The sequence below is a fragment of the Anser anser genome (assembly GCF_964211835.1).
Source record: "Anser anser genome assembly, chromosome: 1".
Classification (NCBI taxonomy): domain Eukaryota; kingdom Metazoa; phylum Chordata; class Aves; order Anseriformes; family Anatidae; genus Anser; species Anser anser.
The window spans coordinates 47,156,214-47,172,660 of NC_139720.1; the positions used below are offsets into that span (position 1 = coordinate 47,156,214).

A 16,447-nucleotide genomic window follows, 5' to 3' on the forward strand; every position below is an offset into this window, starting at 1 on the left:
AAAATGTGACACATAATGGGGCCAAACCCCTCCAACCCACTACCCGCACGGGGCTTTGCTGCTCCTCTGCACACAGGGTGTCAGCCGAATTATCTGGGAATGGAAATAGCACTCCCCCAGCTGCTCCGTCCTGCTGGCTGGCAGCCCCTGTGTACCCAGGGCTGATCCTGCCCCATAAGAAAGGGAGACAAAGGGGAAGGGGAAGGGGTTTTTTTTGGCCCAGAAATGAAAAACAAGAAAAGGGCCAGTTCCTATCCTCTGGTAGAGGAAGGTTAAATAAAGTGAACAACAACAACAAAAAAAGGTCACCAAACTAATTTCTTGCTGAAACCAATGAATTTGGATTAGTGGCCTGAAGGGAAAGGTTAGGATGTTATCAGTGACGTATTTTCTCTTCCCTTTTGTTAAAATGTATTGGAAATTAAACCCCTCTAACACAATGGGATACATTTCTACAGGGTGGAAGCATTTGAAATCTTACATTTCTGTGATTGTTTAAAAAATGTTTTCCACATCAGCTACAGACATTACACCATGAAAGCACAAAAACACATACATGTAGACTCGGACATATATTCACATACATGGTTTCAGACACAGACCCACTTCTGCTGACAGCCTGACTCTGAGAGCTTTTCATTAAAATTAATTTTTGCACATTTGCAGTTGCTAAATTAGCTGCAATAAATAACAACAATAAGGCTGAAATCTGTCAACATCTTGACAAATATTCAGAGAGCTGTTTAGTTAGGAAATATGCTTATGATATTCATTGCTCCTAAAAGAGAAAATGATTATACAGTAACTAAACCCTAAGTAAGAGCTAAAGATATTCACCTCATGAAGCCATTGCTCAACTAGCCCCTTGGCACTTGCTGGAATTATTCGCAGCACGAGCTCTACTTTTTCATTTTCTGCTGACTCCATGTGGGTAATTTCTTTCTCATGATTAAAAGTGAGCTTGGCAATTCCTTCAAAGCATTTCTTTAGGTGTGGTTGGACATGGAGTGGATCCTTTGTCTCAGAAAGGATTCCTGAGAGATCATTGCTGCATTGAGAGAGAAACCTGAAAAATGATAAAAAATGAACTTTATAGGTATTTATACAAACATATTTTACACCTCCGCCGACAACAGACAGATGCAATGGACTGTTTACCTTGAAAAGAATAGTCTTTTCTTCACCAAATAATCATTCAAGACCTTCCTGAATGTCATCCAAAAGCGATTCTGCCTCCTCCAACTTATCCAGCATCTGGGGCTGCGAGATAACCCTTGTGGCATTGGTCTCCTTCACTGACTCCTTCGTTATTAGCCTCCTGGTGGGTGAGATAGAATACAGCGAATGTAATAACCATACTTCACACAACAGGCTCTCTCTCTCTTTTAAATTGAAAATCCCCTTATTACAAAACAAGGGGTGTTCTTTTTCTTCTACCTTTAAGTAGGACTGCCACATTCATTGCTTTTTACAAAAACGCAGCTGCTTTTTAAGCTACAGATAAATAGAATCTGCTAGGCGGTAATTCCGCTCAGTCTGAATGCATTATTTTCTAAGTCACTTTGGCAAGGGACTTTTTATTATAAACTGGAATGAACAAGGAAAGTCCTTTTCTCGACTAATTATGACTATGCTTTGTTCTATACTATTAACCTACAACGCCAGATTGATCAGCTATTTTTTGCTTCAGCCAGTTCAATAAATTAACATGCTCTTTCTGGAAAATTAGAGAGCTAATTATTAAGACTTTATAGACTAATGATGAAAATATAAATAACACAGAACAATGAAGAATGGTGTATCAATAACATTCACACGATTCCTTTGATGCGCACAATGCAAACTTCCATTTCAACACCACTGATATATGTATGGGAGTTACTTTGACTTGATCTATAGAATTTTCTTCTCATAAAGCTTTGTTATATTGATATATAATAGTATTTGATTTTTTCTAAGAACTGAGGAAAAAAGGCAAAGCTGAAACACAATTTTTCATATACCTATCCCTGGTGCCCATTTTGTTTTCCTATTGTTTGACTTTCAATTTATAAAAAATCAGGAAGCACAGAATATAAAGCAAAGCTATAAAGACAGTTAAACAGACAAAAATCAGGACTTGAATTACTACTGTTTCCAATATAAGACACTCTAGTGTGTTTGATTTGAAAGTAGTTTAGTTTGTAGAGAAGAGTTTGATATTCCCTAGTAATAACACAAAGCAGAACATTGCTTTGAGGTTTCAAGACCTTCAGTGATCCAGAATGCTTGGCTCTGACAAAGAAGAAGATATTCAACTACATTCCGAGTACACAACACATTTTGTTCAACTGTTGTCAATAGCTCATAGCTACTGTTACAAAAACACTCCAACAAATGAAATGTAAATATTTAGATATCGCCACATGGTTTCCTTTATGCAACATAAACTGTGAACTGCATTAAGAAAGGGAAGAAGAGGGGGAGAGAGGAAGAGGGGAAGAGAGAGGAAGATAACAAGAGAATGAGAATCCTTTCTCCTTAATAGTTCAAATTCACTTCAATACTTATGAGTTGAAACCCATCAGAGTGGTAGATAGATCTGAAGAATAGACTGAATAGATTCAGTCCAGTATTCAGAATTACAAATAAGAAGCAATTTTGGAAACAAGAACATTTCCAGTGATAGAAAGCTCACACTGCTGCCATCTTAATATCCTACTTGCACTCAAAATAATCCCATCCCTATGTATTTTACATATTTCTGGTAGAAAGGGTAGAGAGGGGTTATTTATTATATATTATATTTATTATATTATTTTTATATTTTATTTTTATTTTATTTTATTTTTATATTTATATTATAATTATATAAATATATTTATTATATATTCAAAACAGATACTGTAAGACGTACATACAGCCAACAACAAAGACTTTGCTTTGAGATGCTACAGTTTGCTACATGAGGCATTTCTCGGTCCTCTGATAGTCTTGGCAAACTATGGATAGTTTGGGGTTGATGGTCTCCATTGTCTGGAGTCCAAACTGGATTCTGGAATGCCAGGAGAAGCCTAATTCATGTAGGATTAAGAAAGGCAAAACTATTTTATTAAGAAATAACTCTACATGTATCAGTGGAGCTTCCAAGGTGTGAGAGTAAATTAGCATCCAGACAAAGATTAATTTAACCGACTATATTCTATAGACACCATTTTAAAGGAGAGAGACCTCATCAGTTACTGTACTGTTTAGGACAGGCTTATATGTGTAGAATTGTATGTTTTTATACACTCAAAATATGTCCTTTAATATTATTTTTGAAACAAGGGCGCTATCTAGCATACTGCCAATTATCTTTTGTAAAGGAGTTTTGAAATGTTTATTCCTGCTTGCTTAAAAATATACCTGGTTCCATCCATTTAGCAACTCTTCTTTTCATGACATGACCATACAGACAGTCAAAAAATAAAGGTGGACAGAAGATTTGGCAATGTGTGGTACTGTTTTCCCTAAAGTAATTTCAGAATGAAAGATATTCTCAAACATTGAAGTGGTTGATTTCTAGGCATATTACTGGCCTTCAGATTAGTAAGTACTCCACCTTTAACATTGCTACAAACGATGGTACACAATGCATTTTGATTAAAAATGAACCTATTTTATTTCAGCTGCACCAGTTGAAGACAGTGAAACAGTCATGTGACACCCAGCACTTATACTAAGCCAAGTACTGACTGACAGCTCTTCATAAAAGCAATGGTTTTGATGAAAAATGATTAAGTGACTCAACAAATATTATAGTATTTTTAAAGACCTAGTTACATACAGGGACAAGATCTAAAAACTCCCTGTTCTGTACTTCGATCAGCTAACTATGTTTCCCTTCTCATCAGAAAGGAGAATCAAAATACGATGAAGATTACTTCTGGAAAAAGAAAAACATCACCACATATCGTTACCAAGCCTCCTTATAGCTACTGCTTTGCCTTGAATCTAAAGCAAGTTGCGTATGTCTTCCAAATATTTCTCATATGATTAAAAGCAAATGTTTTATAGGTGCTTTTAGATATGCATGCACTTTGAATATTTTGTAGCCCTTTCAATAGCACATCAGATATAACTAAGCACAGACTTAATACTCCAGGGAAGCTACAGCAGTAAAGGCCAATTTTTATGATTTTCCTTTGCCTGAAGTAAAAGGAGACTCTAGGTCCTAACCATATGGAGGATAAAATTTTACACAGTTAACATCCAAGAGCTTACCATTTCTCATCAACAGCTCTCCTTGTACTGACATGGATTTACTTGTGAACCAGAACTTGAAGTCACTACTCCATAACACCCTGCATAAATCACAAAAATGAAACTTCAGACATCTAAAACTGTAAGTCCCTTTACCCTACTATAATATTTTTATACTGAGTTGAAAAGAAAACATTTTTTCCTAGATATGAAAGCATTTGACATCAAAATTGGCAATTTGACTGCAAAAGATTTTCTTTACCTGCTTCCAGTACTACTTCATGAAGTGCAATGAGGAACAAGCCATGCACAAATGCCTGTTTGCCTTTCTCACTTGATTGGTTCACTAACTTACTGGGAGGCTATGTCTCTATTGTTTCTGAGTTCACGTCATAAAAACAACAGAAATCAATTTAAGACAATGAACTCTAAGCTTTTTTCCCTGCCCCCCCGTATTCTATAGGGCCTAAGTGGCAAAGCTAAGTCAGAAAAGTTTTAAATAATGAAAATCACTGAAGCCTAAATCACATACAATAGTGAAAGCTGAGATGTGAGATGAAGATGAAATCTAAAAGCTAATTAAATTCAACAAGAGCCTCTCAAAGGCAACATACCAGCTTAGCCTCCCATGCTAATATTCCGTTTTGAAGGGTGCAATAAATGGAGGGCCTTTCATGGCTGCAGATTTTACAATGTGATCCACCAGTTAAACCTGAGAGGGGAGAAAAAAAAAAAAAAAGATTAGATGCATGGATTACTGTACTGAATAGATGCCAAGGCCAAGATAAAAAGAATAGATAAGTTAGGGCTTCTGAGGAGCTAAATTTGAAGCCAACCAGCAAAACGGATTGAACCTTATTACCTCTAGTCACTGAGAAATTCCCTAGACAGTTGGATGTAATTTGAAAAGGTCAGAAAAAAATTTCCTTCACAGTATTATTGCTTCATGGTTTAAGGGTGTACATTTGTGAGATGCCAGCTCTAATCATTTTTATTGACTTGCTCTAGAGAGACAGACAGATGCACAGGGAGGCAAGACAGATGGGTAAGACATATCGTACCTTTGTTTCCAGTTCTAAAACATATCACAGTATTAGATATGTTTTAATGTTAATCATTTCAGTTTGTCCTTTGTCATCACTGAGAGGAACGTGCCTTTTTTCTCTAAGTCAGCTACAAAAGGGGGGAAAAATTGTGCGTATTATTGAAAATTTGCTACAATTTTTCATGTTTGACCTGACAGTTCACTGAATTCCATGTAAATCTGAAATATATAATTGAAATTCAGTAAATGTAATAGGATTTTTTGGGACAATTTTAGGTATGCTCAGTTGATTTTTCTTTTCACTTAAAGGGGAGCAGTTCTCACTGAACAGGTTATAAGAATGACCTTCAACATACTGACAGTACAAGCTTTGTTATCAATGTGGTTGTCCTATGGAAAGAAAAATAATAATAATAATACACAAACAAACAAAAAAAACACATACAAAACCACCCCAATTAAGAGCATTTAATTCTTTGACTTAGCATACACAGGGGCTTGTAATCAATATGAGCATTTGCTAACATTACATTTGCAGTCAATTTTTTTTGTCATGCAATTAAAATCAAAGTAGATTTAACAACACAAAAGCAGAATTATCCATCCGAACCCCTAGAAAAAGTTTAATTAACATTAGATTTTCTTTCACTCACAAGACATTTGTCTTCCATTCATAATACAAACATGGGTATTCACTGTATCCTGGCACTGAATGCACTGCAGATGCAATTTTAATGGCCATTGAAGTATGGCTCTGCGAGCTCCTCCACTGCATTATGTTTATGAAGCCTGCCTGAAAGATGACTAAAGCTGTTTCCACTTGGATAAGAAAGCCATTTCCATACGGTCATGTTCCCTCCCCTCAAGGCCCATACATTCAGAGTAACAAGAAATTGCAGCAGAATAGTTGCATATCTATTCACTCCTCCAGAACTTTATAGGCCTAAAAGCAGATCAGGAAGGTTTAGCCGTAGTGAGGAAAAAGAAGCACTCAGAATTGTTCCCCTAAAGGACGCTGATGCTTTCAACCAAAATGGGACTGTTTCCCAGAAGAAAAAAATAAATACATGAACGGTTTAAACATATAACTTTCTTCAACAATTTGGGAAGATTTCAAAAGGAAGACATGCACACCTGCATACATGGGAAGGAGGCTGGGGAGAGTGAATCTGATACTAGATTAAGACTCTGCTACTCTTTTTTTTAAAAATCAGACTCCCACCATCTCATCTCCAGGATGGTACTGAAACTGGATGGGAATTTAGTATTTTAAGATAACAGATGTGTAAATCTACAGGAACTGTATAGTTTCTGTGGCAACACAACAAAATCATTACGTCTCTAACTTTTTTTTTTTCCAATCAGAAAGACTGACAGAGAAATTAAGTTCTGTCATCCTCCTAATCTAAGCTTAAAGACAAACTCATGAACCCTGAGAATCTTTCAGCCAAAAAACAAAACACTTATGGATCATGAAAACAGGCAATGTTAAAGACACAAACATATAATGTCAGAGACTCGGTTTTCCAAAGAATATTCGTCCAACATATTTTGATGCCATTTACAAAACAGTAATATGACACCTCATTCCATCTTTGCAAGACCTTCACTTCTTTTGTTTCCTCTATTTTACCATCTCCTCAAGAACAGCAAGTGATGTTTGACGATCACACACCAAAGAATTAGGTAGCTATTTTACAGATAGCAGGAAAGGCTGGAGAGATGGATATGAGTACAGAATCATTACTAAGATTAATCTCAATAAGCAGAGTAACTAGCTACTGTTTTTCTTTCTTACTGGTATTCCAACTGGTCCTCTCCTTTCTGAATGGGCTAGCTGGCTTTTTTTTTTTTTTTTTTTCTATTTTAAACTTAAACAAAGATTCTCAAAGAAAGCACAGAAAATCTTCTAACTTAGGCTCATTTTTGCATCCTTCAGAATGTGTCAAATGTTTACTAATAATTTACTACTAATAAATCTCCTTTTCTTAAAGGCCACTTGGTGATGTGTGGAATTTGAACCCATTTTTATTCTTTTTTTTTTTATACAAAAGAATTAAAGCACTCTCACAAAATGCTACAGTTCACTTATTAGATGTAGTGTTTATGTCTAAAATACCAAATCATTCTTAAAATAAATCTGACCTTTTTAAAAACTTAAAAAAAAAAAAAGTAGATTTATTACACACAAAAGTCCATCTTGCCAAATTCTCTAATGTGAACACTGATTCAGCTCTCAGATCCAATACCATTAAAATTAACTTCCAACAAATTAGGTTTGGGAACAATGAAATACAATTTAAATACTGTATGTACCACCGCAGAAACAGATAACATTTTATGCATGTTTAGTGTGAAGAAAGAAAGAAAAAAATCTTGTTATTAAAGGCATTAAAGGATCTCTAAAAATATGTATATGTACTAGACTTTTAAACAGAATTTTTCATTCAGCATTTCAACTAGAATTCAGTGTTCATTGATCATATGGACAGACCAACCTGAATGTCATCAACAGCTGTTAACACAAACTCATCTGTCTTTATGAGATGAACAGTGAAGATACCTTTCCAATCAGCAATCACTTTAAAAGTATTCTCTGAGACACAGTCCTTAATGATTTGGGAAATACACTTCAAACTTTAAGCCTTTCAACTGTTTTTCAAGAGCTATATTTAAATCAACAGCCAGAAAGAATCTTTCTCCAATGCATTGTTGAATTCCACCCAAGCTGTACACACCACAAGTAATAATTTAACAAAATTGAATCCAAAATTTTGTACATTATTTTTTGTTATTTGAACTGATTTTGAAGCCAGAACATACTTGTTACTAAACTGCTTGGCTGCCCTACAGAAGTATAACGGGGATGCAGCCATGCTCTCATGCTATCTGTAATCTCATCAAGCAATGTAAAGTTTATATAATACAACACAGATAGTACAGGTTTACTTTTCAAAATTTCTATTGATAAAGATGCATATCTTTCTTAGGCCTCAGACTTTAAGTTCATTCTCTGTGGATTCAACTGTAAAACTTTAACTCCAAAATCATTTAAACCTAGTAGCAAAGGTAAGAAGACCTCCCTTTAAAGCTAGGCTCCCTTTAGGATCTACTGCTAGTGTAGGACTCAAAGAACTGCTTTCAGCTTTCTGAGCTGACAGGGCACTGGCTCCTCTCTAGCAAAAGCAAAACTAGACAGCACTAACATGCACTTTCTTTTTGTTGGATTCCTTTTTTTCATCAAGGGAAACAACCCTCCAATTTTGTAAGATATGTATATAAACATGTATATGTCTGTAAATATTTAATATCAGTATTACAAATAAGACCTAAAGTCAATGACCAGGACAAAGGAGTTACTGTATTTTGCACTGTTCAGAGAAGAGCGGATATGTCTGTTGCCCAGAGGAACCTTCCACTAAGTTAAAAACTATGGTGTTTTGATGATTTTTCATCTGTCCGTGATTGTCTTGTGATGTGTCATTATTTGTTAACCTACATTTGTCACTGACAAGCAAGCATAAAGCTTAAAACGGTACTGTTGCTATTTAAAGATCTTCATGCCTCTCCCCCATGACATTCTATTTAGATGAATGGATTATTATTTTTCAGTATTTGTATCACAGTAGTGCCTGGAGCCCCCAGCTCATAACATCACATGGCAGTGCCTACTAGAAACTACTAAGTTCTTCAGCTTGCTCTCCCAGAGGTCTTGAAATCAATCCAGATGAAACAGCAGTTGGAAATGAAAGAGTTTTGAATGAATTTCGGGCAATGACTTGCCCCAAAACTTCTTTTTATCCCTCCATCCACACAGTTTTGTAAAAGACGTGGACGTGAACTTACAGAGAAATAGGATGGTATAAGTAAGGAATCAAAGTTTGCATTATAACAATGAAATGGGGAAAGAATTAAGATAGGGTCCAACACTCTATAACACACTGATGTTGTGTAAGGGAAACTCAAGTTGTGTAGGTCTAAAATTCAAAGTACAATCATGGCCAAAAGATTTAAAAATAATTATAAAATATAACTGAAAGAAAAGCCAGTTAACGATAATATCAAGATTTTATTTTACACATCTGAGAGCTCATGCACCTGGAAGGAAATATTTTCTTCCACTGGGAATCTGGCTATGCCTTCCTTCCAAGAAAAAGTCTTTACCCAGAGAGAAAATTAACATAAAAATATTCTTTGATTTAAATATGGTTTGATATTACTCCGAAGACTAATAAGCATACAGAAAATTTGCATCTAAGAGAAAAAGAACTTTTGCAAGGTATTTGCAAAAAGACACTAATTCTGTCTTTTTGTGTTGAATGATGCTCCCAGTTTAACAATGGTCACCCAAAGTGGAATTGGAAAGAAAAATAAAAGAGAGGCAATGAGGGTTTATATAAATTTCCTAGGTAATCTTTAGTCATTTTGGTGGGCTATGCATTTGTGCATGCATATGCATATGAGAATTCTAAATGGAGATGGAAGCACACTTTTTATACTATGCAAAACACAACTTTTCAGACAGACAGTTTCACTAATCTAAATGCACTTAAGCATATTTTTATCTAGTCATGAAATTTTCATTTTGAGTTTGTAGGCTTGGAAAAGCACTGTCCAAAATTATGTATCTTTTAGTAGATACTCACACAAATGGAATGCCCTAAGTTTATCAACATAAAAATGCCACACAGATTGCTTCAGTTAGCACATATATACACACATTGGAAAGAATCCAAACTAAATGCAAATATGTATACTGCTTATTCTACTTCTCACAGCTGATAATCGACACACAAAATAGTTCATTAATACTATAGCATAACAATACTCAACATACTGAACCACATGAAAAGCTGAATAGCTGTAATCTGATGGGAAATATGGTACTGACTATTTTATTTCTGTTTTATATAGTTGTAAATAATTTTAGATCAAAGGTGCATTTTATTGTACTTCATGTAGAGAAGCATAACAGGAATGATGTAGCCTGGATTAAAGAAAAGAGAAAATTTTAGGAAATGTATTTTCTCAGTGGATATAACTAAGATCAGTGACAACAAATAGAATAAATTTTTGATAATCAGTCTTGATTTGATGGAATTTTGCATATAACATGCAGTTATTGTACTTTCCTTTTTTTGTCAGACATACTGTTGCAAAGGCTCGTAATTTAGACAAGTACTAAATTAATGCATGAAAAACACTAGATTGAAGCTAAATCTGAGCAGAATAGAAATGACTGTCTAGCAGAGAAAAACATTTGGAAAACTTCACATACAAAGCGACTGACTGAAAACATTACACAGAAATAGTTCATTAAGTGGTAGCTTGCAAGTCTTTTTGAAATCCATGCTGACACAAGACTCTTAGAAAACATTATTCATCATTGAACATAGTACTTCTAGATGTCTGCAGTAGCCTACTAGTTTAACACAAAGGTTAAAGATTTTTTTTTCAGGTGCATAGCATCATTTGCATAGTATTAGAAATGAACAGCAACAGTAATAAAGCAAGAGCAACCAAAAGCTCATAGCCAGTAAAAAGACCTTAACGTAGAAGGGAAATATGATAATGGGAGAAATCAAAATTACCCAGAGTATGTACCAAGAATAAGGAGAAAGAGACGGAGATGAATGAGGTTCAGGATGAGGTAAGATATAGTGATGGTAAAGAAATAGAAATCAGTGTGAAAGTAAAAATAGCAACAGGGCAAATAAGTGAAAAGGAGCCTGGACAAGGAGGATGCAAGGGGCCTGGAAGTGACTGGAGGACTTCCGCTATGACAGAGTCCTGAAGGAAGATTTTTTTTTTAAAAAAACAAAGACCCTACACAGCAATGGACACTTGGGGATGTAACATGAAGAGAAAGAACATTTTCTAAATGATCTTCCTATTTTTTAGAGTGTTAATTTTACAATGTTATGCAATTAACTTTGAAAATAGGAAACACTTAATCGATTTAAGTTGTGTAGATTTCTTGGGGAATAAACATATTCACTTCGTTTAGGAACAAGAAATTGTGCAATTGACCTAAACTAAGACTGACTTAAAATACAGTTCAAGCAAGTAACTGAACTTTGCTTTCCTGTAAGTGAACTGAGAGCTGTTCCTCTAAACTTACAAACTATTTCAGAATAAAAGCAGACTGTATTCAGAAAATACATGTTAAATTGAGAAAGCTATGAAAATGTCAAATACTATTTATAAAAGCAAAAATAAGATATTTTTGACTTGCAGTCTATGAAGAGATTTCCCAATACAGAAATAACATCCTACTTGTTTTGAGAATCACAGTGGCAAGTCAGAGGTAGCCAACAGAGCCAATGCTGACACATGAATTGCTTTGAAGATGAGAAACACGTCACTGAGTTGGCAACAGCAGAAACTTTGAATACAGTGGAAATATCACAACAGAGGGGGGTGAATACGTATGGTGTCCCAGCATGTTCACAGGGCAGCATCCAACACCATACAGTGCATCAACTTTCCTTATGGGTCATCTCTGTATCACAAGATTCACAATAACACAGACTGCATGGGGTGAAAGAGAAGATCGTAAACATTTAAGGAGGACAGGAAGAGACACTTTCTACATTAGTCGCAGATTAGTCTACTGCTGTAGAAGAGTAAAACGGAATTCAATATAAACTGTTGAGTAGGGAGCAAGACAGATGTTCAAAGACCAGGTTGGACAAGGCCCTGGGCAACCTGATCTAGTGGGCAGCATCCCTGCCAATGGCAGAGGGGTTGGAACTAGATGATCTTTAAGGTCCCTTCCAACCCAAACCGTTCTATGATTCTATGAACTAAGGAGTGGAGCTAGAAATCATTTCTATTCTTCCAAGTGCTTCTCCCTAACCACCACTCTAATATCACTACATGATGTGGCAATGTAAACCTTGTGAAGGTGGTGCTGAGTGAGGAGGAGCTAGAATCTTGTTTTATTCTCTTCCTCCTTTAGTTCATTTGTGCAGTTTGTTAGGTATATTTCATCAGAACCAAATATGTATACTTGAAGATGTTTTTATTATGGTATTGTACAGGTTTTGTTCATTTGCATCATGGTAGCTCATAGCGCCATATTTCAGACTTGTGATGAAAAGCGTGTTGAAAACACACAGATGTTTTAGTTGTCAATCAGTACTGCTTGACGAGGGTCAGAGACTTTGCTTCTCACGCTGCCAAATACTACAATCAGAGCAACTTCTTTCTCAACAGTTTTGTTCATAAATTATGGCTGAATATAGGTCAAAGTATGGAAATATTTTGTGCATTAAGTGCTGGCTTTCTCAAGACCTTTATGTGGAAGTTGCTCCATTATTTTATTTGGGGAGTTAAAAAAAATAAAGATGTGTTTTAGCTACTTTTAAACAACTAATTAAGTTGTTCTTCCTTTCATCTACCAGTCTACCTGAAGACTATCACCAGCCCAAAAGAGCTAATCTCTGAATCATTTATTCCATTCTGGACCATTTACTTCACTAGTGAAAGCAAACACTGAATGCAGTTTTTCATGATATTTTCAAGCTCCATCTTAAAACTAGTTTGGATTTTTGTGCCTGCCTCTTTCCCTCTTCTGTTCTCCAGAAGATGACGCTTCTGTTTCTCATTTACTCTTTCAGCTACACCTTGCATAAGGAAGTCAAGCCCTATTGAGTGTGGTGGAGTACGTCATAACATGGTCTACTACAACATTTTCTGACTCAGAACTCCTGTTAAATATGATTTATTTGGGATAAAAGCTCTTTACTAGGTCAGATGTCTGGACTGAAGAGACAGTTCATTATACTGGATCACTCTTTATTTTGCAACTGTAATGGGAATGAAGTGATTCTTTTACCAAAGTGGTCAAAACCTAATGTGCATCACTACTGTTCTCCTCTCTAGCCTGAGTTAATTGCCAGCTGAACAATGCAGGTATCTGTGGCTGATTTATTTAGGAATATGCTCTATGTGAAAAGCCTACACAAATGAAGCATAAGAGGACATGACTAAAATATTCAGGTATAAAGCTTAGGAGCTTAGATAATTACTTGTAGAAAATATGATCAGCTCTACATGTCAACTGACTAAAAAACAGAACTATTGAACCTTTAAAAAAGGAGCATTGTGCTACCAAAACTAAGTAACCAGGCTAAATTCTATTCACTATATTCTCTATAATTCCGGAATAATAGATTCAAAAAGAGTTCTCCCATTGCAAACACACACACACACGAAAATAGATTTTGACCAATGTAGTTCAAAAGATTAAACATTTTTTATAAATATAACCTTAGCCACCTATACGGAATTAGGACCTTTACAGACGTCTGTAGAACATTTATCCAAGAACTGTCCAAATATGAAAACTGAAACATTATAATTATTATTTTGGTACATATAGTACCAATATAGCACATATAGCAATATAGCACAGTACTTATAATCCTTGCTTTTCATTTTGACAAGATATCGTTGGAAAAGATTTTGATGAATTACTGACTTTCACATGGGAGCTGACCTTGGAATATTTAAGCTCTATAGCAAAAGTAAGAATAAATGGACTGAAGAATAAGCATATGCAGTATGACTGCTGATCTTTATTGAGAACATTTAAGTCAATGTATCTGCTCTAAATATTCTTTTATACTACTCTGCAATGTATTTAGTTTTGCATCCAACAATACTATTGAGTGATTAAATGCATTATCTGAATACATGAAATCCATACTGTTCTAAATAAAATTGAGAAAACTGTTGCATTTCGCAGCACAGCTTAATGTAATTAAAGCTTTTCTGCAATATTTTGAAATACACAATCCAATCATCCTCTTATATCAAAAACAGGCACATTTTTGTTATTGTTGTAGAAGCAAATAATCTCTATTGTTGCCAAAGATCTCTCTGTTATTGAGATCTGTTTAACCTTTCTGTTATTTGGTTTTATTGCACTTACTATCTGGCTTTATTAAATTTGCAAAACAGTTTGTTTATCATCATTCAGGGAAAATAGGTGGCTATAATTTGCAAATATATCAGTCAAAAATAGACTAGTTAGCTGTTCTTGGCTGGCACATTGTCAGTGCACACAATGAGTTCCTCCCTCCTCTCTCACACTTCTTTCTCTCTCACAAACATACACACACGCACACACTCAAAAATGTCTCCAGTGGAGTAAAATATTCACATTAATACTGGAAGCGATGGAGAAGAACCCCGGCCGACATCCCATCTGTTCCCATGAATTAAATTTAGAAATCATATGTAATATAGACATTTCTGTCTGAATATCATAAAGCCTTGACACATTCAGGCTTTCATTAAAAAGCTCTGAGATGTGACTTGAATAACAATCTGTCTTAGCTAATTAGTATTTTCAGTTTAGCATATTCACTTTCAGACGTATTGCTGTTTGCACATGGTAATTTAGGTAAACAGAGCCCATCCACAGCTGCATCAATTAACACTGCTAATCAAAACTGAATTCAGGTAATTAGGCACATTTATGCAAAAAGTGTGTAATTTGTGGGGAAAGCTAGATTCTTCAGTAATATTTCAATAAGTAGGAGTCTCCTTTTGCAAACAGGACAAGGAAATAATGGTAAATCAGCTCTAACATATAGATGATGTATACTCAGTGACAAATATCTAAATTAAATCTCACTAATTGGTCTGTATTTTCAGAAATTTGACTATATTTTTTCATATAAATGTTTGCCTCAACATTTCTACATGGAAAAGTGAATTCAATTCCGACCAAAGGTTTAGTGATTGTTAAGAGAGGACTTTAAAAGTTAATGGTTCCTCAAGCAATTTTTGAACTGTTGAACATAATGGTCCAGCTTGTTCTCATATCCAGTCAAGCAATTTTTAATGAAAATGCCCTTACTTCATTTTCAATTTTCAATTTATTCAAAGAAGAAATAGTTTATTTTAAAGAAAAGTTTCTAGAAATTTCTCTTGCCACAAATTTTAAGATTGTAAAATAGTAAATACTTCAAAAACATTCTGCTTTGACCTACAAAGTTTTATCACAATAACTACAATTTCATCTCTTACATTTCCTTCTTTTCCTTTCCTCTCACCACAAAATAAAATAAAATTAAAAACCTCTAAAACCTCCAAAAACGTCAAAGCTATATAAGAATCTGTACATTTATAAACAGATTTTTCATTTGTATAGAAATTCAAAGAAGGAACGTTCATTGTAACATTGTGCTCCAAAAGTTTTCATATGGAGCTATTCAAGTTATTCAAAATCAGTTCTCTGTTATGCACACTTCAAAAAAGCTACACAAGTCCGATGGACAAAAATTCCATAATCAGCTTATAATTAATCTTCCATAAACTGTATGACTGACGAAAATATTGCCTAGGTAATTAAACAGAAGCATGAATTTAACATGAATTTACCATTTTTGCATACTTCCAGCTGATTTATTCTTCCCATTACAAATAAGACAAAATAATTTTCCTTCCAAAGTAGTATGATAAATTTAGTCAGACTAGTCAGCTTGCATCTCTGTCCTGGTTTCATGGTGACTTTGGGGGTAAGGTATATAATACATTTTCATCATGTGTAAACACACAACATGGATTATGTGGTTTTTGATAAAAACTTCAGTGCTAATTCTTTACAACATTCAAGTTTAACACCATATAGCTACTGCAATTGCACGGCATATTTTGCAGTCACACTACAGTGCATATATCACAATTTAGAAAGTTTCCTCTATGTAGAAAAGTGTAATTTGTTCTGTTATGAAAAATGCTTATCATATACTGTAGTTAAAACTCCCATTTAAGTTAGCTATTGGCAAAGCAGGATATTGAGAGACTATTAACAGAGTTCAGAAGAAAAATAAAACTTGTGGAAGAAATATGATTTTGAAGTATTTCCTATTCAAATAGAAAATGACTGATGTAGTTACATGCTAGAATGCTGAAAAATATGATTTCTAAAAAAAACATCAGGTCATCCTGAAACTATATGAAATTCCCTATGTCATTCTGTCTGGGGCAATGGGAAATGATGTTATAACTTCACCTTTTTTTCCATTTCTCTATTGCAAGACAGATTCATGTACCCTTATGTGTCATAGCACAGCCTAAACGGCTGTTCGATCTCTCATACAGCTTATTTACATTGACATATAGCGAATATCACCAAGCGAATATCACAGCAAATGTGACCAG

The 16,447-nt window shown here is 34.8% G+C and overlaps 1 protein-coding gene across 8 annotated transcripts in view; it reads right to left on the reverse strand.

The window, feature by feature from the left end:
* LOC310902974 (uncharacterized protein) overlaps positions 1-16,447 on the reverse strand; it is a 145,592-nt gene that overhangs the window by 68,703 nt on the left and 60,442 nt on the right. For all 8 annotated transcript variants that reach the window (XR_014587176.1, XR_014587177.1, XR_014587178.1 and 5 more), the window contains 4 exons: positions 4,839-4,936; positions 4,246-4,325; positions 1,159-1,318; positions 838-1,066 (listed from right to left, as the gene is read on the reverse strand). Coding sequence is in view for 1 of the 8 variants with exons in the window: in XM_083845428.1 (XP_083701554.1) it covers positions 4,931-4,936 (6 nt within the window). In the remaining 7 variants the exon portion in view is untranslated. The remainder of the gene's footprint in view (positions 1-837; positions 1,067-1,158; positions 1,319-4,245; positions 4,326-4,838; positions 4,937-16,447) is intronic.